This window comes from Theobroma umbraticum, unplaced genomic scaffold (genome assembly GCF_002168275.2).
Source record: "Theobroma umbraticum cultivar Fairchild unplaced genomic scaffold, ASM216827v3 scaffold_67.0, whole genome shotgun sequence".
Taxonomy (NCBI): Eukaryota; Viridiplantae; Streptophyta; class Magnoliopsida; order Malvales; family Malvaceae; genus Theobroma; species Theobroma umbraticum.
Genome location: NW_018397262.1, coordinates 476,644 through 501,798, shown reverse-complemented (window position 1 = coordinate 501,798; position 25,155 = coordinate 476,644). Strand labels below are relative to the sequence as shown.

At 33.7% G+C, this 25,155-nt stretch overlaps 2 protein-coding genes across 2 annotated transcripts; one reads left to right on the top strand and one right to left on the bottom strand.

Moving 5' to 3' along the window:
• Positions 1-1,319: 1,319 nt before the first annotated feature.
• LOC110419045 (bifunctional aspartokinase/homoserine dehydrogenase 1, chloroplastic-like) lies at positions 1,320-21,623 on the top strand. Its single transcript, XM_021431919.2, has 18 exons — positions 1,320-1,576; positions 2,885-2,952; positions 5,955-6,329; positions 8,452-8,540; positions 8,638-8,941; positions 10,971-11,023; positions 11,112-11,323; positions 11,428-11,515; positions 11,594-11,707; positions 12,808-12,906; positions 13,031-13,225; positions 13,878-13,960; positions 15,107-15,332; positions 18,097-18,242; positions 18,333-18,468; positions 19,802-19,885; positions 19,970-20,062; positions 20,984-21,623. The coding sequence occupies exons 1-18, from the start codon at positions 1,422-1,424 to the stop codon at positions 21,227-21,229; spliced, it is 2,766 nt and encodes a 921-aa protein (XP_021287594.1). The 5' UTR covers positions 1,320-1,421; the 3' UTR covers positions 21,230-21,623.
• Positions 21,624-22,310: 687 nt separating this feature from the next.
• Positions 22,311-25,062, bottom strand: LOC110419821 (DNA ligase-like protein). The gene is made up of 9 exons (XM_021432937.1): positions 24,893-25,062; positions 24,709-24,781; positions 23,806-23,930; positions 23,608-23,696; positions 23,438-23,533; positions 23,253-23,347; positions 23,132-23,172; positions 22,934-23,017; positions 22,311-22,700 (listed from the first exon to the last, which is right to left on the bottom strand). The coding sequence occupies exons 2-9, from the start codon at positions 24,779-24,781 to the stop codon at positions 22,551-22,553; spliced, it is 753 nt and encodes a 250-aa protein (XP_021288612.1). The 5' UTR covers positions 24,893-25,062; the 3' UTR covers positions 22,311-22,550.
• Between the last annotated feature and the right edge of the window lie 93 nt (positions 25,063-25,155).

The following is a 25,155-nucleotide window of genomic DNA, read 5'->3' as shown; positions in this document are numbered from 1 at the left end:
TGAACTCATAATTCATTAGATACTTTTTATGAATGTCAACTAAGTATCGTAAGTTAAACAAGCTTTTATTATTATTTAAAAATTTTATTTATTGATCTTACAGTAAGGTTAGACTTACTATAACGTTCACTCTATATTTAAATTCGGGATGAAGTTGAATAAAAAATTTATTATTCGTCACGAGTCATAAGATATGAGTAGCGCTCGATTATATTATTTTAAATTTTTTAATATTTTATATTAATAATGAATATTTATTTTATATTATAATTGATAAATATTTAATTTTTTAGATTTATGAATTTTTTTATTTATTCATTTTCGACGCGTCAACATATAACTGTGAAGACTGCGGCTGGGGTGGGCAAGAAAGTCTCCTTACAGGGTAACCAAAAGCCAGGCTTGTGCCAAAAACAAGTGCGGTTTGTCTTTTTCAATGCCTAAAGCTTTTTAAAATCTATGGGACAACTCTATTACATTATTACGAGATGAAATATTTATTTGTAAATTTAATTATAAATGTATTATTTAAATTAATATATTTTAATTTTTTTAAAAAAAGGTAATTAGATGAAAAAAGCTTAATATAATATTGATATATATCATTTTAGTTATCTTTTCAAATTTTCCTAAATAGTTTTTACAAAGAAATTAATATAAGTTAAACACGTAGTATATGGTAATTAAGTTTTATTTTTAAAATAAAAAAAGAAAAAAATAAATAAAGTGAAAAAGATATAATAAACCAAAAGTAGATAAAGAGGTAAAAAACGTTTTATTTAATAAATTTAAATATTAGAATAATTTATAATTAAGTTCAAATATGTTCAAATAGTAAAATTATTTCAAACTTGATTATAAATAATATTTTTCATAAAAAAATTTTAATTACATGTATAATTTTTTGTTTATAAATTTTTCATAATTAATATAATACTTACTAAACTTCATCTATGGTTTAAAATACAATTTTAAACTTTAATTTATTTTTTTATTAATTAATTATGATTTATTAATTTAATTTAATAATATATATAAAAATTAATTTTAAATTTAACTTAATAGGATACATTTATTTAATCAGTAATGTCTATAATATTCAAGTTTCAAAAATTTAATATGAGTATTTAAAATATTTGAAAATCTTATTAAATAATAAGATTGAACTTAAAAGTACTTAAACATCCCACATGCCTGCCACATGTCACTTTTTTACTGGAATGTCACAGCGTTACCACGTTCTCACGTGCACATAAACATCCCCCAGCTTCCCACAGTATTACCCTGAGCAAAGTTGAATAGTTGATGCCCCTTTGATAATTGATAGTAGTAGTCAGTATTATTGTATTAGTAACCAAACAGCCGCCAAATAAAGCAGACAACGAACAGAAAAAAATTTGATACTACTGGAAGTGAAGCTAATGGCGGCGTTCTCAGCCACGATCTCCGACTCTTCACGCTTCCTCTCTTCCACTTCCTTGCCTCACGACGCTGCTAAGCCCAAGCGAAAGATCTCTGCTTCTTCTTCTCAATGCCGCCGCTCCTTCTCTCTTCCCAAACCTTTTCCTCTTTTCAGGTTTTTCGTGTTATCCACTTTGTTTTCTTTGCCCGTTTCTACTCGATTGATCTCCCGTTTGGTTCTCGGGAAATGTGAGATATCAGGAAATGTTTCTTAATGCTGTCCAAAAAGAGATTGCTACTGTAGAATGTAGAAGCCATACAGAGTTTGTGGTTATACTGGAAAGTTTAATGGCTATTGTGAAGTCACTTAAATGCAACCGTATGATTGGTTTTTGACCTGATTTATAGGGGGTTCAAACTCTATCAATAAATTTGATATCTTGAACTGATTTAAGGAAGCTAGGATCTAAAATTTGAGAGTGCCTAATGCTTGAGATATCAGGAAATGTTTCTTAATGCTGTCCAAACGATAGCTTTAACGCATAATTTTTTTTTTGGCTTTCTTAGCATATTTAAAGAGGTAAAATCAATTTGATTTTTGTTTTTATTTCGAAACTTAGCTTGGATTTCAATGAGATCAGAGTTGGACTGGGGTAGTAGTAGACTCAGGGCTAGATTGCTGTTCCTCCAAAATTTAGGCTCCTTTTGGTTGTTATTATAAGGAAAAAAAATGCAATAAATGCGTAAATAAACAGAATGCATGATCCTAGTTTAAACAATATGGATCAATTATGTTCTACATGTTGTACATTTTTACCTTACCTATTTGCTCATTTTAATCGTATATGATGATTATGCTTTTACTTTTTAGCAACTTTTAAAGAAGTAAAAAGCAATTAACAGACAGCTGCTAGTAAAAGTAACAACCGAATATATCCTTTGAGTTTGAGCAATCTCCGCAAAGAAAAAACCATTTCCATTTGCAGAACTTACATAATTGACAATCTGCATTATTTCTATCCTCCTTCAATATCGTCGCCAAATTGAAATGATCCCTTAACAATTACTACCTCTAATCAAGCATATCAAATTTCTAATTAAATAAACATGTCCTACTTCATAAAATGTTATGGAGTCTCCCTAGCTCTACTTTCTTTTGTTCCCTTTTTAGCAATATCACCACTTCCAATATTTAAGGCAATTGATGAGCTGAGTGCTCAAATATGTATCTGCACCAGAGACTTAACCCAATTCCAAGCAACATATTCATAGATTAATGGTTTCTTGAACGTGTGGACCCTTGTTTGTTTTTCCCACCAAAAGATTAGTCTAAACACTTTGGTAGGTCAACTGATGAAGGATCTGGGTATTTTTTTGGCCTTGTGTGCAAGCAAACGGTCCTTTGATATTCCAATTGGCTTGTCTTTTACTTTCAGTATTTTAATTAGACAATAAAGAGTTTATCTTGTTATCTATATTCCAGATTAAGTATTGTTTCTCAGCGGGGAAGAGGGAAGTCATTGAATATCTGTGTCCAGGCATCGGTAGCAGGTGTGTTTTATATTCTTTCTCTTTGTTGTGCCATTTATTTATGCTCTGTTTATGATTTTATTGTTAATATTTCCACATCAGACAAAGCATTGTCACTAAAGAATAGAATCCCTAGGTAAGACAAAGCAGTATTCCCAAAATAGAATCCCACATATGACAAAACATGTTAATAAAATGGGTTAGATATGCATGGTTTGATCTTGTTCCTATCAGTTAAACATTTGGGATTGTTGATTGTTTAACACTGTAATAATGTGAGGAGGGCATTAGGACCACTTTTTGTTTTACTCTTTAATGTTTTCATAATTTTAATATTTTTTTTCTTTCAGTTAGTTCCTTGATTCTAGATGACCTTCATGTTCTAGGGCCACATTGTTTTTTATGCTTGCATCAAAGGGAGAATGTTAAACAAAAATTTGAAGTCCACATCAGTCTTATTACTTGTTTGAAATGGTTGAATCACTCCCTTACGTTTATTTGTAAACATAACCTTTGTACTTTCTGATTTGTTCTTTTTTGGTCAATTCAATTTGGTTTAATTCAATCAAGTAAAACTGTTAACTTACTGATATCTCTTATTTTCCTTAATTAATTGTTGATGTGACAAAAATTAGGTTGAATTGGCATTAACATTGTAATAAACAGAATAAAAGATACAATTACTGCCCATTGTCTTTTACTTTTCTTCATTTTTTCTCTAGATCTAATACCAATCCAATTTTGGCTTTCAATTTTCTTAGCATAATTCCACATCAAAACAGTGCCATCTTTACCTGAGGTTCCCCTTCTATTTGTTAAACTACTCAATCAAACTATACACATTCCCCCAACAACTACAGAATGGACTTCCTCTTTAAAGGCCAGACCTTTTGTCAAATTTATTGATGGGCATCCAACTTAAATCCAAATGGCAATAGGTATATCCCATATTTGGTTAATGTGGTTTTATATAGTGACATGTTCTTCACATATAGAGATATGATTTTTTTTCATATGACATGGAGCTTTACATGTAGGCAAAACAAGCCTATCATGGAGCTTTACATGTAGGCAAAACAAGCCTATCATGGAGGAACCACAAATAGGGAGCTAGCGTAACTCCGATACTATGTCGTATTTTATAACGTGCATCCAATCTAAAACCAATTGGTAATAGTTGGAGAGGTCTCTCTTATATTGAAGGTTATTGGTTATTTAAAATGTAATCAATATGGGGTATATTTTTATAACTGCTTAACGCTACTATCTCCACAAGTGTCACTCAAATTTACATATTACAGTCTTTTATATGTTTTTACTTACGAATTTTAGTACTTATCTTCGCATCTTCACTCTTGCTGTTAGTTTTTGTGTTTGTTCTTGCTAGTGACCAGATTGATGATTGTGCCATTGCTGTGTAGGTATAGTTATTAGAGAAAAGGCCCTTTTCTTTTGGATTTTATGTGTTCTGATAACTTGTGTTATATACGTGTGTATGTATACGTGGTTATTGAATCTCTTCATTCATTGATTTAGAGGATGGGCTCTACCAAAATCAAGTATCACAATTTTAAGCAGTTGATCAGTTGTTTACTACTATCCATGAGTTCACAGCACCCAGCTTCCATTTTTTTTGGTTGCTTTGCATTGATCCTAGGTGTAGATTTAGTGGGTATAATTTTTGTAAGAGAGAGGCCTGGATCTGGTTTTGGATAACAAAACAGAATGAGTAAAAACAAGGAAAAAGATAAAGAAAAAAGTAAAGCAAAGGATAGTGGTTTTATTAGTTCTTTAATTTATGGTTTAATTATACATTTTGTACCAGAACGATAGTGAAATTGTCGATTTGATATCTGAAGAAAAAAATTTGCAATTAACTATTTCAACTTTCAATTTGTTAAGCATATTGCTCTTTTGAATGGGTGACTAGTCTATAAACACACAATTAGAATGTGCCATGTGTCTAGAAAATCACACCTTGCCATTTTTTTTTTTTTATAATTTATAATTTTTAACTTAAAAAAAGGACAAAGAATTGAGAAAAAGTAAAAATAAATAAAAAGAAAAAAAATTGAAAAAATGAGAGGGAAATTGGGGAGAGAGGGAAAGAGAGGAAAAAGAGGAAGGGAAAAGAAAGAGAGAGAAGGGAAGTGGGGGCCAGCCCACAGTCGGGCTGGCTTGAGGCAGATTGGAACTGCTCTGCCTTGGGCCAGGTAGATTTCACTGATCTGGCTGGAGCAAGCCAAATTGGCATGATCTGCCTTGCCAAAGGTAGATCAATATTGATCTACTGTTCTCTCTTTTTGTTTACCCTCTTTCCCTCTCTTTACTGTTTCTACCCCATGTTTTCACTCTCCTCCAGATTTTTTTAAAAAATTCTTTTACTAATTTTTTGAATTTTTTATTCACCATATTTTAGTTTTTAATTCCAAAAATTTCTTTTTTTTTTTTTAAAAGAAATGGTGTGTTGTTTTAGAAACGTAGTGCATAATTATTGGGTGTGTTTGGACATATCACACATGATGTAAATTGATGAACAAAAGCATAGTTCGAGTACTTAATTGATATATTTTTTATTCTTCAAGTACCAAATTGATAATTTCACTATAATTCAATTACTAAATGTGTACTTAACCCTGAATTTAATTTTTTTAATATTGTTGCCATGTCAGCTCAATTTTTGTCACGTCATCACCTTAGTGAAATAAAACAGGCAGAATCAGTCGTTATACATTGACACTACTAACAATTTTACTCAATTCAACTCAAACTGAAAGTTTGGAGACTAAATTTTCACAAATGAAAGTACAAGGATTGAATTTAATGTTATTTTGAGCTTGTGGAATGGCTAACTCTGGACTTTAACCAATAGAAAATATCTTCTCTGAAAAGCATTGTAATTAAGATCAGCTAGATATACATGATTAGGTACATTTCCTGTTAGCATAATCATGATATGTTATTCAAGACTGGTAAATTACATTTAAAATACATTTTCATCTTATTTTCCCTCTCATTTGCAGATATCTCGGTGGAGAAATCGATGGATACGGTTCATCTTTGCAAGGGAGACATGTGGGCTGTTCATAAGTTTGGTGGCACTTGTGTTGGGACCTCCCAAAGGATCAAGAATGTTGCAGATATAATTGTTAGTGATGATTCAGAAAGAAAGTTGGTAGTTGTGTCAGCCATGTCTAAGGTGACAGATATGATGTATGACCTTATCAACAAGGCACAATCTCGAGATGATTCCTACATCTCTGCATTGGATGCTGTCTTAGAAAAACATCAGTCAACGGCACTTGATTTGCTTGATGGAGATGATCTTGCTACTTTCTTATCTCAATTGCATCATGACGTTAATAACCTCAAAGCGATGCTTCGTGCTATATATATAGGTAATAAAATTCTGTGTGTGTGTGTGTGTGTTTTTCTGTTCATTACACTTAATAAAATTCGATAGGTTGGGTGGATAAGTGCATGTTTACATGTATGCTTATGCAATTTTGTGTAACCAAGGGTAGAGTTCTTAATGGCGGGCGAAAGTGTGTTTTTATATAATTTGGTAAAATGTTTTTCTTGGCAAGAATCTGACTAATCTGTTATATCTCATAAGAAAAAAAGTAATTGGTTAAATGAATTGTTATTTGTTTGTTTCTTTGTATGTAGGAATTAAAAGCCACTAGTGTGATTGTTGCCTGCTCAATCTATCTACCAACCAGTTGAAGTTTTTATTTTGTAGTTTTACCAAGTGCATTTGTAGTAGTGTTGTCTGATTTTTTTTTTTTCGTGGATAAAAACCCCCACTTCCCTAAGTTTTAATTGAAATTCCAAGCGGGTCCATTAGTTTTCAAAATGGACACTCCATCCCAAAAAAATATCTTCTGCTGAACACATAGATTCAGTCGTTAGTCAACCATTAATGTTTTTGTTAGTTTGATGACGTGACAATATTAAAAAGACAATTTTACCTTTTATTAATTTTAAACATTAGTATTTATAATTTTATCAATTTTTAATTAATTTAAAAAAAGGCTCCCCATCAGACTCTCCAGGGGAGCCCGATCAGGGCTTCCAAGGGAGCACCAGATCTGGTGCTCTATAGGGGAGTGCTGGGTGGTAGGCTAGTGCAAGGGACGTTGTCGGCTGACCTGAGAGAAAAAAAACAATGGAAAAAGAAAAAAGGGCATTTTAGACATTTCATATTTAATATTAACACCATTTAGACGTTTGGGGCGGAGTGTTCATTTTGTAAACTAATGGACCGGCGTGTAATTTCAATCAAAACTTAAGGAGTTGGGGATATTTTACCCCTTTTTTTTGCTTTCTCCCTCCCTCTGCCCTTCTTAACCAGGGGCATATTAATTTACCAGCACTTGATCTAAATGTTCAACCTTTGCTTTAGGAGTTATCCAATTACATTTTAATTGTATATGTAGAAGAACTCCCTTTCAACATTATTTGCTTTTATCATTTCTTTCATGTTTTTTCACGACAATTAATTAATTATGGGAGAGTTTTGTAAAGAACAGGAAATGCCATATACCAAGCGCTTAAAACATTTTTAAACCAGACTCTCAATATCCCCTTGTCAGTTAATCATATGATTGACCTTGATCTTATGTCTCACCTTAAACATCAAGCTTCTGACATTCATGATGCCTGAGATTCGTGTCCTTTCAGAGAGTTAACCTTGTTTTCCTGTCTAATCTCTGCTTCACTCCATAAAATATTTGATTCCATGGTTTGAGTAATACCCTCCTTTGAGATTCTTTGAACAACATGTTGTGCAAATGGGTGGTATAATTGGGTTCTAGCATCTTCATTTCTATGTCAATTCTTGGGCTGGTGTTTTTCTATGCAAAGTCATTAATGGAGCAGCTTTGATTACATGAACCTTAATTCTAATTTTCACTTTTTCAACCCCAAGAGTTTTAAGTTGTTTAGCAGTTACATGTTTCTGCAAATGATTATATGAAATTCACTTTACGTATTTGATTAGAAAAACAAATGAACTTGTTTGAAATTGTTGGTTTTAATTTAATTGGGCCAATAACTTTTGTCACTAAAAGTTTCTCAGTTTTAACTTTTCATTTTGCTTTAAGTGTTTCAACTTTTATTCTATTCAGACATTAACATTTGGCTCTTTGTCGCATCTCAACTCAGATAAGTCTTTTTAGTTGTCACTGCTTTCCAGGAGAGGAAGATGAAAAGATGTATTGCCTTTCGCTGTTGTGATGTTCTTATTAAGTTGTCTGTCCTTTCCCTAGTTAAATTCCTGGGCTTAGTTAGTCAAAGAATACCACATTCTTGTGTTAAGGTCATCATCAAGTCTTGAGTTCTAGATTTGAATTGTTGTTTAATCATTTCTATTCAAGTTTTCCGTTACTAATAGTTTGACCTCTTGACATGCTTTTGGTATTTTGTTTGTTTCTCTTGATATAGTATGATTAGTAATAATTTTTAAAGGAGTATTTCTTGTTATGTAAACTTACATCCTTAACTTTTTCCCCTTTTCAGCTGGTCATGTGACGGAATCTTTCTCAGATTTTGTTGTTGGACATGGGGAGTTATGGTCTGCTCAGATGTTATCATTTGTTGTTAAAAAGGTATGGCGGGTTTTTGATTGATACCACAAAAAAGTGTAAGCCAATTGTAATCTTTCGGGAGATTATTTGATGTATTATGAAATGGATTTTGGTACAGAATGGGCTGGATAGTAAATGGATGGATACAAGGCAGGTCCTTATTGTAAATCCCACCAGCTCTAATCAGGCTGATCCTGATTTCTTGGAATCCGAAAGAAGACTTGAAAAATGGTTCTCTCAGAATCCATCTAACGTAATAATCGCAACCGGTTTCATAGCCAGTACACCTCAGAATATTCCTACGACTTTGAAGAGGGATGGAAGTGACTTCTCTGCAGCTATAATGGGTGCCCTTTTTAGGGCTCGCCAAGTCACAATTTGGACAGATGTTGATGGTGTGTATAGTGCAGACCCCCGAAAAGGTAGGCTCTTGGCCATACATGTAGACACAATGCATTCATATCATTAACGCCCATTTTTGGCATTGTCTTTAGAGAGGTTAGATCTCATAAGTTTTTAATGTAGCTTGTTGTCCTCTACATTAATGTTTTCTTTATTTTTTCCCCCTCACGAATTACTCTAATCTATACACTATAATAAAAGGTGTTTGAGGTACTCAGCATTGTTGTGCCTTCTGCCATTTTGCTTTATTTTGTAACTTTGTTTTTACCTTCTTATTTTTCTCTCTTTTTAAAAGGAAAACCCTCAAAGCTCAAAAGTTCTCTAATTCCTACACTCAGCTTGGATTCTCCTCACACATCCTTGTCAGTTCTTATATCTCGCTGCTCATTTACTTGCTACAAGCAACCACACTTTCTACTTTTCTACTTTCATAAATTTCAAAGCTCCAACCACTGGTCCTATTGCCTTATCTTCTCTGCTAAATCCCCTAAGTTTTTGGATCTTGTCCTCAAGACAAACTACTTCCTTTCTGTTGGCTATTTCCTTCTTAAAATTGAAGGAATCCTTGCCGTAACTGTTAAAATCTTTGAAACCTAAAGTCAAATTCTCAAACACCCACCAAAAACTTTAAAGATCTTTAAAATTTTCACAAACTATCTGTAAATATTCCCCAAAGCCAATACCAGTCCATTCCAAATAATAGGTTACATGCAATAGCAACAAAAAAAACTCATCTCGAATTGCATTTGCATTCATCAAGTTCCGCATTCTACAACCCCTAATAAAGTTTGAAAAAAAGAGGTTGAAAACTGTAAATTTATGTATGCAAGGAGTAAAAAGGAGATAAAATCTGTTATAAACACAAATGAATAGATAAAAGATTTAAATGCAAACAGAGAGCAAGCCATGACAGTTGCTAACATTTACAGAGAAACAAGGATTCAGAACTAACGAGAGAAATTATGAAAGAAGAAAAATGTGGCCAAACATAGATCTGAGCCTTGATAGGAAGGGAAGAATTCTAAAAGTGGAGATGGATTGGGGGTAAAATCAACTGAGGGAAGAGAGAAAGTTAGGTTTAAAGAGTAAGAAGAGAAGAAGACGATAAGGTAAAAGGACCAGATGGAGGGAAAGAAAAAGAAGAATGGCTGGGTAAGGGTGAGCCGGAGAAGAAGATGAGGGAGGAGCAAGTGAGATATAGCCAAGAGTGTCTTGAGACTAGAAAGGTTAAAGTGAATGAATAAAGGAAAGGAATAAAATGAAAAAGGGATTATAAGAAATCAAATGGATAATGTGTGCAATGCCCATGTTGAGAGAAAATGGATTTGGATGCCCTATGAGAAAAGAACAAGGAACAAACTGAGAATGAATATAAAGGAGAAAATGGGGATCTTAAGAAAAAGAGAAGAACATGAAATAAAATTTCACATTGGGAAAAATGGCTAGTAAAGAACCAAAATAAAAAAAGAAAAAGAACTGCAAAGATCTATGCCTTAAGCTGTAACTAAGGTATTATAGTGATAAATATGACATGAATGGATTTTGCCTGTTAAAGGATAAATGAATTGTTGAAGGGGAGGGATTTAACAGCCTGGTTATTTTTTGGGGTTATTTTTTGCATTTTCGACTGGTAATTGTAAAAAACAACTCCAAAAACCACTCTAAAACAAAAAAAATAACCCCAAAATCAACCCACAAACCCAAAAGTTTTAGCCATGTCATCAGATATGTCAACATATTTGGATGTGTCATCGTGCCAGCTGGCATTTAACAGTTAATTTGCCAAAAACATAGATAAATACTTTAAGTTGTGGCATTATAAGTTTAGGGACCGATGCGTGACATTTTGAACTGTTGGGACCAATATGATATATGACCCAATCTTAGGGGACCATAGGTGCTATTTACTATCTAAACTTTGATGAAAAAGAGGCTAGCACATGCTGCCTAAACTAGTGTTGTTGAGGATTCCTTCTTAAAATATTTTTCCTTTAAAGACAATATAAATATGAGGTTTGACTGTAATGTTAAAGAAAACTCTTCTTGCAGTTAGTGAAGCTGTGATATTAAGGACGTTGTCTTATCAAGAGGCATGGGAAATGGTAGGCTTCACTGCTCCTTTTATACCTGTTAAAGTTGCTTAAAGTTGCTACATAGATGTTTCTAAGGTAAGTTAATGTGACCATGCAGTCATATTTTGGGGCAAATGTTTTGCATCCTCGCACCATCATACCTGTGATGCGATATAATATTCCAATTATAATAAGGAATATTTTCAATCTCTCTGCACCTGGGACAGTGATCTGCCATATTGAGACTGAAGGCGAAGATGGTCAGAGGCTAGAATCTCCAGTCAAAGGGTTTGCAACAATAGATAATTTGGCATTAGTAAATGTTGAGGGGTAAGTTTTCTGTTATGATTTTAGCTGAATGTATTTGGTCATGTTCTGCTGTAGTTTTCAACTTTATCATATTTATGCTATATGTTTTCATTTTGTTTTGGTAGAACTGGAATGGCTGGTGTTCCCGGTACAGCTAGTGCAATTTTTGGTGCTGTGAAAGATGTGGGAGCTAATGTCATTATGATATCCCAGGTTCCTACATTCTCTGATTTCAGTTATTGCTGTTGTTCTATGTTAATTTAGAATGCTTATTTCTGAAACTTGATGCAGGCTAGTAGTGAGCATTCTGTCTGTTTTGCTGTGCCTGAGAAGGAAGTAAAAGCAGTTGCTGAGGCTTTGCAGTCTAGATTCCGTCAAGCTTTGGATGCTGGACGTCTTTCTCAGGTGCTTTTCTTAGTTATATGACCATTGTAATATGGTTATACCATCTGTGCTTTTGGATTTATTTGAGCTACACTTTTAATGATCCAAGAAAACTTTTGAGTACCTAACTTTATGGGGCCTTTGTTCCCTTGCATCAATAGAGATGACATAGAGAGGGGACTGATTACTTCTTTTAAGCTTGAAAACTGTCTCATAAAAGTTAGCTATCTATTATTACTAATTACCAAAAGAAATAAGTAAAATTTGGACAAGTGTTAAATATAAGGAAAACCATTAACTCCCATATTTCCTTCTTTCCTATTTTTCTAGTATCTGCCAATACCTGTTTTAAGTTTGTTACAATCTTTTCAAAATCAGCTTAACATTTTCCTAAAACTAGTATTGTTGTGCAAAGTATCATATCTAGGTTTCTGGTTTTAATGTGGTTTGCGTTTGGCATCCATCCATTGACGACAATTGGTCTAATTGCCAGAGAACGGTGTGAGAAGCCACATCATTGTGAAATCAATTGAGTTTATCTAGATCTTGGGACTCTTGCCTCATAATTTCGAAGAAATGGAAATTAAAAATCCATACTGGTTCAAACCTCAGATAGTAGGTTGATTCAAAACCATGCATGACAAAAAGTGTATTTGACATCTTGCTAATATTTCTGCATAAACTAGATTGCTGTTTGGGGCTGTGGGCATTATCTAGCATGCTGGTTGCAGCATCAGGCTTGAGTGCACAGTACCAACAGAATTTGACACAGGTGTTGTGCCAACAGTATTAAGGACAAGTTAAGAGTATTTGAGTGCTTGTTCCATATCCCTTTTCTTTTTCAAGTATTAATTGCCTGTGAATTTAGTTTCCAGTACATGCACAGATAAAATTGCTAGCCTATGTTATCTATGTTGTCATCATGGGTTGAATTCTGCTTAGTGTGTTTTGTCAGCTTAAAATCTGTTTTAGTTACAATTTTTTATGGAAGGACTGGTTGAGTTTTTTTTTTTTCTTTAATTATTTCTTTTTGTCATTATGGCGGTCATATATTATCAATTTATATTTTTGCTTACTTTAGCATGGTCCTATTTGTCTACTTAATTAGCAGTCTTTTGCAGGTTGCAGTCATTCCTAACTGTAGCATATTAGCAGCGGTTGGCCAGAAAATGGCGAGCACTCCTGGAGTCAGTGCTACTCTTTTCAATGCTCTGGCAAAGGTAGAAAGTTCCATTTATCGTTTCAAACAAGTATTTTGTTTCTCACTTTGTTTATATACTTTAACCTTCAAAGCTTACTATATTCTTATTATTCCTCATTCCCCCTTCTCAAATCACAATACAGGCTAATATTAATGTTCGTGCTATAGCCCAAGGTTGTTCTGAGTATAACATCACAGTAGTTGTTAAGCGTGAAGATTGCATAAGGGCTTTAAGAGCTGTGCATTCAAGGTTTTATCTTTCAAGGACAACCATAGCAATGGGGATTATTGGACCTGGATTGATTGGTGGGACGTTACTTGACCAGTTGAGGGATCAGGTGCAGTATCAGAGATAGTATTATTAATTAATTGTCATTTTGCTGTTGCTAACGAATGATGGTATTTAAACATGCAATAATTTTGTTACTGATTGATTTTCTCCTATAAACACATTTCATGAGTAAATTCAAAATAACAGTAAAATCTGCAAGTCATTATCGCACTCGGTAATTGTATTACATATGTCCATAGCGACTAGTCTTTTGTATTAACCCTAGCAAATATCTTTATGAGTGATCTATCATTTTGGAAATTAGTGATGTAAGTGAGTTGAGTCGCTCACAAGGTACTCAATTTGATGTTTGTACTTGACTTGGCTGCGATCGGCTTTGAGTAACTGGAGTAGCTAGAACATAGAGTCGAGCTCAAGTATGGGAAATGAAGCTCAATGGAGCTTAAGTTGAGTGAAGTTAGTATTTCACTAGGCCAACTCGACTTGACCCTTACTGGAAGTATTTATATTGGTATGCAGTTTGTCTACGTTCAGATGGGTCCACGCAAAAGTCAGCTTTCCTCTTGAATAGCACAATTTAGTCATGTGACCTAGGTAGCCTGGGTTAGCTCTGGAGGCGGCAGTGTCGACTAGGGGTGAAATGTTGCTCAATTGTTATCTTATTGAACCTGAGCAAATGTTTAAATTGTTTTGTGCAGGCAGCGGTTCTTAAGGAAGAGTTTAACATTGATTTGCGTGTTATGGGGATTACTGGTTCAAGGACAATGCTTTTAAGTGAAGTGTAAGTCTTCATCATTCATAGAAATAATCCTACTGAAAAGATATCATGTATTGGAAAAAATATTTAAGATAAAGCTAGCTTGTTCGCTCTTCTTGTTGAGAAAAGAAAATTCTTGCAATATAATTAAGTTTAGTATTGTTATAACCATCATATACAAGCTTATGGGTAATCAATGTCTTTCTGTTCTTAGAGTCTGTGTGAAAAAAATGATTTCCACTAAATGTTATGGAATCGTTTCTATTCCATAGATTTAAAGCATATCAAGTTGTTGATGGAGATAACCAACTTCTATTCCAAACACATTCTTTAGTGTGAGTTGGTTATTAAATTCTAACAGAAGTTGTTTCTTTGAATATAATGCTAAACTTTTAAAAAGCCCATGCATCTTTAGTCTTATCTATTTGCACTGTGATGAGAGATTATATGTCACCTTTGACCTATAGCTGTTGGTATGGCTTGTGATAAATTAGTCCTTTAAATATTTCTTCTCTATGAATATGCAGAGAGTTCTTGGAAGCTTAGAGAAAGCCTAAAATTAACCATTTAGTTTGACATATCTGTGCACTACTGTTTAGAGTTTCTACTTTCTATTGCTTCAATGAACTTTCAAGGTGATTTATATTTGCTTCTTGTGTTATGCATTTTATTAGTTTACAGAATACTATTCAGTTTCCAATCTTCTCAGCCTTCCAACTTTTTTTTTCTTTCTTTTGAATCTTCTTCTTCTTTCACTTTTTTTTTTAAAATTTATTTTTATTCCCTCATTTGTATCACAAACCATATTATACCTTCTTTTACGTGTAGTTGTCTACAATATCATAAGTCTACATTTCATAGTTACATGGCCTCTGTCATTGTTCTTTGATTTTCTGGATTGCAATTTGTATTTTAATCTCTTTTCTCTCAGTCAGGTTCTTTGCAGCATAAATCTTCTTCTTTTTGTTGTTTTAATTTAGAGGTCTTTGCACTGTGTGTCCTTTGTTAAACTCACTGTTTCTCAATCAATTTAAAAGCTGGTACTTGCTGATGAATTGTTTATTATAATTTATAAGTTTTTGTTTTATAATATCCTGCCTTTGTTTTCAATTATTTCCAGTTCTGAATCAAATCACCATGTCTGAGTGACTCATTCATCTCTTGTTATAGAGGAATTGACTTGTCGAGATGGAGAGAACTTCTGACGGAGAAAGGACAAGTTGCTGATTTAGAAAAATTTGCTCAACATGTGCATGGAAATCATTTTATTCCAAATACTGTTTTAGTAGATTGTACGGCTGACTCTAATGTTGCAAGCTGTTACCATGACTGGTTGTGTAAAGGAATTCATGTGATCACTCCAAACAAAAAGGCCAATTCGGGACCACTTGATAAGGTAAAATTGATTTTGGAACAGTAATTTGGCCTAGTGGAACTCAAAACAGGTCAATCTTGAATTTGTTCATTGTTATCCTAAATTTATAGATCAACTGCTCCAATCATCCAATAACTCATTAGTGTCTTATATATACTAAAAGAATATATATAGACACACACACACACACACATCACCCACACACCATGTTTTATATGTTGGAGACATGTGAGGTGAATTGGGTGACTAGGTTCTTGCATGTTGTATATTAGATGGGATATTTGAGGAATTATCTATTCCTTGTAAATTTGTCCTACTAGTGGATGGTATTGAAGAAACAGAAATATATATATATATTTATGTTGGTATTAAATACAATCCAGGCTTGGCTTAACAATTGTTCCCTCTCTTTAAAGGAATAAGTTCCAAGGCTCGAACCCAATCCTTCATCGCTAAAATTAACAATGGAAAAATTCTGCTTCAATTAATTTGTGAATTTGTGTCTCATCCGCTTGTTGCTGATGTCACTTAGGTTAGGGCTTCAGTTTCTCCTTCTTCCTCTCTTTATTTTTTTCAGAGCTTTCTTCTTCTCCTATTTACAGCTCCCCTTTCCTAATTGTTTTCTGTTTCTTGGGGATCTATCTGCATTTTTCACACAATCATTGAAACATTAACCATGTTGAACTACTGGAGGACTAGGAGTTATTGTGGAAATCTGGATTTGTAGTTTTCTTTATTGTTAATCGGAAAGGGTCATCTGGGTTTCAATGTTGACTTGCCACATGTGGTTATATGGGTTGTTCTTGTCCCTTTTTTTTTTTCTTTTTTTTTGGGTGGGGTGGGTGGGTGGGGTTGGGGTTGTTGGGAGTTGGAGCTAACGTGTGTTTAGGTAAGGTGGTGTCAATGGTGGTTGTTGAGATGCTGGTAGTGGAGATGGTGAAGTTTGTTTGCTGTTGGTGACATGGTGGAATAAGAGATTCTAGAATGTTCAGAAAATGGTTATTGAGCCCATAGACTGATCCAAATTAGGGCTTCATTTTTTTTCCTTTTAGTTCCTAATCCGGGCATATTTGGTGTGATGCAAAATTTCTAGAGTGATTATTGAGCGCTTCATTATGGAAGTACTGATGGATTTCATTGGTTTTTGGTATGCCTATGAGTTGTTTAACAAAATTGCCTGGTACTTATTTCTAACTTATTTTGATGAAATGTCCATTTATGAGTTCTGTTTGGAGTAGAACTCTATACTTTGGTTTTGGAGAGTGCAAATACATTGAAGTTACTGCAGGACAGAAGGGGTCTTTTATATCATATGAGCCATAACAACAAACTAATAGTCACCTTAATGGATAGCTGATGATACAATATATTTGCCTTGCAATTGGAAAAACTCAAGCAGGTTGTGTTATTTTGAAACTAAATGGACTTATGATTAAATATGTGAAAATTTAAAAGGACTTCTATGTAATTAATAACCCTTTACTTTTTGCATGATACTTGGTCCTAGATTGCATGTATGCATATGGAGGTTTACCCTTGGCTCAGTGGTGCCAATTAGACAACATCATTTGATGCAAGTACAGCTTCAATGCATGCTTCTTTTCTAATTAATTTATGTGTTTGTATGTTTTAAGGTTGATTGCTGAGTGATTGAGAGTTACTTTTTCTTGTCTTCGTCACACTATCATGGAGGAAACTAGATATGGAATCACCAAATTTCCAATTAAAAATATATAGTGACTGCTTTGTTGTGCTCAGTATTTGGTTAGTGATGAGCATGTTGAATTTTTCTTGTATTTTGTTTGTTTTTATTTATTATATTTTATGGGTACTCCATTTTGGATGTGGGTTTAGAGAGGTAATTCTTCAAATAAGCAGTAGAGGAAAGGTGAGCTATATAAAGGAAAATCTTCTCTTCTCTAATTGAAGGTGTCAGTCACACTGATAGTGGGATTATTAATGGCCTGGTTTGTTTGTTGAGGAAATCGACTGTCAACATAAAATTTTTCTGGATTCTGTAATAAAAACATGGAATATCAAATCATTGGTATCTTCTAATAATGCTTTCACGAGCTCCACAGCCTCCTGCTAATCTATTGAGGAAGTGAGAAAGGTTCATATTTGGAAGTCCTCCAATTGATTTTCATAATTAGACCTCTAAGGTCAGAAACAGGCTTAAATTCCAATTATTTTGGCCTATTGAATGTAATAAGTCGAAAATGTCTAATTGATTTTGACTTGCTTGTAGAGTTGGTTTCAATCTGGAATAAAAGATTGTTGCTTGTAAGAGACAAATATAATACTTGTAAAGCTAAAATTGATCTTATTAAACAAAAGAAAACTTAATCTCAGTTTGCGGGAGAAACGTTTATATATTAAATGATGGGATAGGCTGCAACCACCGTCGATGTTGATGAACATGTGATGAAAGAAAGTAGCAGGGCAAATCTTTCGATTTTTGTTGCCTGATTTAGCATCTTTCTTATTCTCCTGTGGGATAGAGTTTCTCTGTTTTCTGACTATTTTGTTTGTGTGTGAATGTCTCTGTGTGTGTGTGTGTGTGTGTGTTTCTCCCCTGAATATGTATGCATACACAATAGCATGGCCTCTAACGACAGCTGCATAAATTAGAAATGGTTATCTTAGTGACTTAGCAAAATTGATTGCATTTTGTTTTTGCTGAACCTTTCTTTCTAGATTGCATATCTGATTACTTTTCTGATTACATTTTGTTTTACTGAACCTGTGTTTCTACTTCGTTGATATGATTTTTGTGTGAACCAAGTACCTAAGGTTGAGAGCTCTTCAGCGGCAATCCTACACACATTACTTCTATGAAGCAACTGTAGGAGCTGGTCTTCCAATTGTAAGCACTTTACGTGGTCTCCTTGAAACTGGGGACAGAATATTGCGCATTGAGGGCATTTTCAGGTGAGTCCTGTTTTGAGGAAACTAAAATTTGATCTTTCTCCACATGCATCTTTTGACATATCTCTTCTGCTTTTTTGTTATTTGTTGTAGTGGCACTTTGAGTTATATTTTCAATAACTTCACTGGCACTAGAGCCTTCAGTGAGGTGGTGGCTGAGGCAAAAGAGGCAGGTTATACTGAACCAGATCCAAGGGATGATCTGTCTGGAACAGATGTCGCAAGAAAGGTAAAAGTGTTCATTTTTTCTTTGTTACTTTAGTTATATAGGTAAAGAAGTCAACAATGTTTTAAAGTATATTCCTGCATCTTGTCACTTATCAAACTGTGAGTATAGGTGGTAATTGGGCAGGTCAGGTTAGGTTCAGGTTCAGGTCGGGCCATTTTGGGTCAACTAAATTTGAGTTATTCCAGATTTTGGTCGTGTTGCATTTGTGTCATCTAAGGTTTAGGTCATCTTAGAATCCAATCATCCAGGTTTAAGTTGTTCACTTTTAAAGTCAACTTGGGTTAGATTGAGTGTGTCATTCTGGTTGTATTAAGTTATTCAAGGTTGCATATCATTTGGGGACACACCTCCAATTTTGATATATTATATCATAAAGATCAATTAAAAAAATAATCTTTCAAAAATGACCAAAACAAAGTAAATAGAAAGTAATTTACTAATTTAGAATTATTTTTTAACCAATATTAACAATTTGCCTTCAAAAAAGTCATTATCAATTTTTGATTGATTAATATGTAATATTAATCTTTATTTCACTAATTATTAATATTTAGTTTACTGATCATTAACTAAATTTACCATGAATTATGGTTAGTGCATAAAAGGTCAACCTAACTCCAAAATTTAGAAGTGGTGTTAATTAGTTTCTTGAATTTTAGAATTTTGTTGAGAGTTAAGGAATGAAAAAAGTATTTGAATATAAATATAAATAATGTTAGTTGTATATAATTAAAATTATAACTTTTTAACAATAAAATACATGATTCTTGTAATAAAAGAGTTACAGAAGAGATTTTATATTTTTAGTTGTTTTTAAAATTATTAGTAGAATAATAGTTAGTGTTATCTTTATTGTTTTTTATCAAATTAATATTTAAAAGAGAAACTTCAAATTATATTCAATTTTAACTTTGGGTTCGATGGGTTCAGTTGTTGCCTTTTTGTGATCAAATTGGGTTGGATCAGATTCAGGTTTGGGTGGGCTTCTGGGTTTGGTTGAATTTTTCGTGCTTTATTTTTGAGTTAAGGAGTTGTTCATCAAAGCATCTTTCTAATTGGCACCAGCAGAAGAAATGTACAGAAAAGTAGACTTCCTTGACCATGGAATTTAGTTTGTCTCAAAATTCTGCTTTCATTCATCGTAAACATTCATAGAGATTTTATTTTTAGCTTAGCATATTACTGGTCAATAGGCATTAAGTGGAATGATGCCTTCTGATATGAATAAGCATGATGGCTTTCACTGTCCTTTCTTGCATATTATAGTTGCTTCATGTTTATGCACATTGCAGTTGTATGAGATTTGGCTCATAAATTGATTTTCATTCTGTAGGTGATAATTCTTGCCAGAGAATCCGGCTTGAAATTGGAACTTTCTGATATACCTGTTCGGAGTCTGGTTCCAGAACCATTAAGAGTAAGGATTGATTTTCCTCTTTTATAAAATAGACTCAAGAATGCAAACATTAATGTGAGATTTTCATTTTCTTTCCCTTTGCAGGCTAGTGCATCTGCTGAAGAGTTTATGAAGCAATTACCTCAATTTGACGAAGACCTGACAAAGGAGAGACAGAACGCTGAGGAATCAGGGGAAGTGAGTATTCGTTTTTTGTTTTGTTTATTTTTTCCTGTATTTCTACTAGTAGAATAACACTGCAACAACCCTTTCAACTGTACCCATAAATGCGGATAACCTCTGTTTTAAAATGCATTAACTAGGCATGCTTTGAGATGTGCCTCAATGCAAGGTGACAAGTGATTTGGCTTTTAAACAATGGTGCTTTGAGGATGATATCATTTCATTTTTCAAAGTTAATCAAATATTGGCTGTTTATGAAAGAATTGCACCTTCGAATCACATCGAAAAGCACAAAAATGAAAGTGGTGAGGTATACAATGCAATTGAGCCTATTTCTCAACTGTTTACACAGGCATGGAGCCTGTCTTTATCAGTTGCATTAAAATTAAATATATATTTTTTATACAAAATCTATTAACCTCTTATGACTTTATGATCATTAGCTTTTTCAAAAAATACTTTGAATTTTATTCAAGATAGATATTTACATCTTTTATATTGTTCATGTTATTTATATTTATTATAATTACTAACTGTAGAATTCTGAAATGCTTTTGACTTTCCTCTTGCTTTTGCCTCGAAAGTTTGAAGTTGTAGGTGATAAATCTACAAAATGAAGGAAGAAGGTTATTCCTTAAAAAAAGGATGAAACAGTTAGGTTTAAAAAGACGTTAAGGACCCTATTATCAAATCACACTATTCAAAAATGTAATGGAGATGGATGCCTGCATTAGAGAACCTTCCCAAGGTCATTCTAGTTGGAAATTCGTGTTTACAATCTAACCGATGAACTCTATTAGGATTCTGCTATAAAGTTAATCATCAAAATTACTGGAGTTTTGAGGATGTAAGGTTTGCGTATATGAATATATATGCTGTGATAGAAAGTTTCTCGGTAGGGAATGCCTAAATCCATTTCGAATCATTGTTTGACAGGTCCTGAGATATGTTGGAGTGGTGGATGCTGTTAATCAAGAGGGACGTGTGGAGCTGCGAAGATACAGCAAAGATCACCCATTTGCGCAGCTCTCCGGTTCAGATAACATCATAGCTTTCACAACTACAAGGTACAAGGAGCAGCCACTGATAGTCCGTGGACCAGGTGCAGGTGCCCAAGTAACAGCTGGTGGAATATTCAGTGACATTTTGCGGCTTGCCTCATATCTTGGCGCACCATCTTAGGGAAACCGATACCTTCCAGACCCCAGTTTCTCGTCTTCATCTTACAGCCAGGTGGGACGTGGTAGTGTTTTAAGCTGTAGTTTTTATGTAATCTTATTGGAGTCTGAATTTGCGCATACAACATATCTTTGGAGACTGCAATAGTGATAGATTAGTGTTGCTATGTTGTTTTCGGTTGTATCAACGCACTAAGTTTGTAGAGAATGTAGCCATGCCCTATGAATTGTGGAAGTGCAATTCAGTAGAAGAGTGTGTATGGCGGCTCCTTTGCCTCTTTTCCTGCCACTTGGGTTAATTCAAGTGGTAAAGGTGAGGTTGAATTTAGGTAGAGATCTCGAATGAGTTGTAGTGCTCTACTCTTCTATTAGAGAATAAAAATTATGTTAATTTTAAATTGATTTTTATTCTGAAATTATAAAAATTACTTAAAATAGAGTTTGTCTTAAAATTTTCATTTTCATAATCTTTTAAATAATTTCTTTGAATCTTAAGAAATATTTAAAATCTTATATTACTCAATGAAATTTAAATTAGGATTTCATCAAGTATTTACGAAAACAGAAAATGTTTTTTGAATAAAGAAATTTCAAATCAAGAGAAATTTTTTATGAAAGTTGCAAGGATCGATCTCAAGGGTTAAGAGGTCGACTCATTTTGGACAGAAGATAATTGATCTTCTATGACCAGTTAGGGATTGATTTCATTCTTTGAAAGTTTAAATTTTTAAATTGTATAGTCTTAAAGGAAATATGAACTTAAAATTGAGTATGCACGTGTTATTGATCTGAATGTTCATGTTAATCGTGTAAACTACTTATAGTTTCGTATAAATTTTAATCGAGTTAATAATGTAAACAAAATCATGTCAAATTTGACATGTTTAATAAACATTTTAATCGTACTGTATCATATTATACATTTATTAAATATGTTAACATACGTGTTTAAGATCTAAAATTAATCGTGTTGTGTTTATTTATAAAACTATTAATACTTTTATATTTATATGATAAGATTAAGATATGGAAACACGAATTATCAGGTCTGACAACAATAAATAGAACTAACCTAACAGCTCAAAATTATGAAGTTTCTTGACTAAGAAGCCACAACCAAGCTTCTTGACTTTGAGTAGCTTTTGCATGGTTTGAAATACAAGTTGCAAAACTTCAATAACATGAACATAAATCTGATTGAAGGGGGTAGTGCCAATTATGAAAGTAAAATCCAAGAAAGAACAAGAGAAACTGCACATGTTTCAAGTGTGAATTAAGCCCTGCTAAGAAGTTTCCTTTGGAGAGAGAATTGTTTCTTCTCTTCATTAATTGATTTTGGGACGGAGGAAAAACTTTGAATCTCTGAAGAACCTTACAATTGTCTCAGCTTTCTCAGCAGAAAGGTCTGTGTTTTCCACAATGTATTCCTTTGATGCTTTAGCAATCCCTTCAATTGAACCAATTGCTTGATATAGCTGAAAAAGACAACCAAGGGGTTATTCAACCAAGAACACATAGAAAACAACAGAATGCCCCTAGTCCTTGATAGGAACTTGCAGTACTTGTTATAAATTGTTTGGGTCATCTAGGGCCCCAAGCACAGATATGCATGAAGCTATGCACACAAGCAAGAAAGCTTTCCAATGAAAGAAAGAAAGGAATAAAAGAACATTGAACATGGTGGATGCATTAAGGTCAACTGAAATACCGAATTTGCGTCATGGTTATCAATCCCTGGTATGGCTGTGACCACTCTAAGAAAATTTTCCATCCACTGGACTGATTGATTCCTCTTTGCATGCAAGAAAAGAAAAAACAAACATTGAAGGGAATAGTGCAGTTGGAATCTTTGTCAATGGATTATGCTTCAAATACAATGAAAACAAGCAATGATCTGCTAACAGACCTCAGCTTTCAGTTTTGATTTAGCCTCCTGTTGTTTGCAAACTGTATAGTTACACAGTAATTTATTATGTTTATCACTTCAAAGATAGCATTCAAGTGAACTTCAGTGGATAGGATCTTACCTCCACAATAGTGGGCTATCTTCACAATCTTTTCAAATCCCATCTCAATGTCTTGAACTAGCACAAATGTTGGTCTACCGAGCTGCATCTCATACCTTCAACAAATCATAAAAGACATTCAAAAGAATGGTAGTTAAAATAAGAAGAAGCAAAAAAAAAATGAAAGGTAGTTTCATAAGAATTACTTGAAGTAAGAGCGCACAAAAGAATCATTTTGCTCCCTAGTTGGAAGGTTTACAACAACATAGAGATGAGCAAACTGTACCTTCAGTTTTTTGGCCCTGTACAAGTCGGATTGAATGAATCAGAGGATGATGCTAGAATTTCAAACAAGACCAACTAATATATACTTCACCTGCTGAATATTGTTTCAACATTGCAGCAATCCCAGTGCGTAACAAAAATAAACGCCACTGACAATCCCCCACAGTTGAAAATGAAGTCCTACACATAAGAAGTTGCAGCAGATGAGTGGCAAACCAATATGACACCAAACAGGGAATTGAGAAAGGAAATAATTAGGAGAAAAAGAACAAAGCGGAAAGCAAAATACTGGGGAAACTGGGACAAAGGTAAGGCGGTAAGAATTTGCAGTGAGGAAGGAGGAGATGAAATTGATGAAAGATGGGTGTTGTTTGTCTCTCCACGAATTGTTCATCATGCAAACCCCAGCAGAAACTGCAATTATAAAACAAGTCACTAAGCCCATAGTTGTGCTTGTGAAGTGTTCCCTCCCATCCCAACAGTACATACATAGTACAACTGCAAGTGAAGAGAAACGATTGTACAAATATTTAGCAGAGAGCTGATGGATTAATCCACTTATTCTCAGAGGAAACATGGAAGACCAGAATAGATAGGCCAAGTAATTAAGTAATCATGGAATGTACTTGAGGGACACACATTCACATTCACTACTAAGTACAAAAGCTGACATTATATTGTTCATATATAGTAATAGTACATACTGCAAGTGTAGTGAGCAGAAATGGTTGGACAAATATTTAGCAGATAGCTGATGGATTAACCCACTTATTCTCAGAGGAAACATGGAAGACTAGAACATACAGGCCAAGTGATGAAGTAATCCTGGAAGCTACTTGAGAAGCATTCCCATTCACATTAGGCTAAGTAATAAACTAAACATGGAAGCTACTTGAGGAACATTCACATTCACATTCACATTCACTACTCAGTAATAAAGCTAACATTATACTGTTCATATTTAGTAATGGCAGGCACAAAAAGAAAAAGAATGGTCACTCTGTTTGATCAAACAGAAACTAAGTTGACAGCAGCAGTGCAGTGTGGTTAACATGGCCAAGCCAACAGCAAACAAAACAAACTTATAATACTTTAAAAACCGCAATGTTCAATCATCCTTTACTCCATTTTCATGCGCTTCGCTTTCTCGGGAAACAAACAAAAGACCAGCACTCCATATGTGAGTTTCTACCTGAACTCTTTGTAACCTTGGAGGATGGGTTTTGGACCGTTGGATCCATGTAGACTGCTTTCATATTCGCCATCTGCAAAAGATCGAAGCACGAAAACGTTTTGAATCTTTCAGTCGACAGATAAAAGAAAAACCCACTGAATCTGAAACAAGAAGAAAATTCAAAACAAGTAGCCTGTCTCACAGTGATGAGAGCACAGAGTTCTTTTGCTTTTATTGTATTATTGTTATATAATGGTGAACAAAATCATTCTAAATCAAAAAAACCGATCGAATCAAAGTGAGTTCGATTTTCTTTTTCGGCTAAAATGATTTCGATACGTTTGATTTTGTAAATTCGATTATTTTGATCAATTTGATTCATGGTTATGACTAAATTTTTTGATTGAATAAACCAAATAATCGAATTTAAATTATTATATATATTAATATATTTTAATTTTTCCG

Excerpts from the sequence above, each read along its gene's own strand:
- LOC110419045 (XM_021431919.2), top strand. The coding sequence starts at position 1,422 with ATGGCGGCGTTCTCAGCCACGATCTCCGACTCTTCACGCTTCCTCTCT. Across the intron at positions 2,953-5,954 it reads TGTCCAGGCATCGGTAGCAG|ATATCTCGGTGGAGAAATCG; the intron begins GTGTGTTTTATA and ends TCTCATTTGCAG. Across the intron at positions 8,942-10,970 it reads TAGTGCAGACCCCCGAAAAG|TTAGTGAAGCTGTGATATTA; the intron begins GTAGGCTCTTGG and ends CTCTTCTTGCAG.
- LOC110419821 (XM_021432937.1), bottom strand. The coding sequence starts at position 24,781 with ATGGCGAATATGAAAGCAGTCTACATGGATCCAACGGTCCAAAACCCA. Across the intron at positions 23,697-23,805 it reads CCTTTGTCCCAGTTTCCCCA|GACTTCATTTTCAACTGTGG; the intron begins GTATTTTGCTTT and ends TCTTATGTGTAG. Across the intron at positions 23,018-23,131 it reads AATCAAAACTGAAAGCTGAG|AGGAATCAATCAGTCCAGTG; the intron begins GTCTGTTAGCAG and ends TTGCATGCAAAG.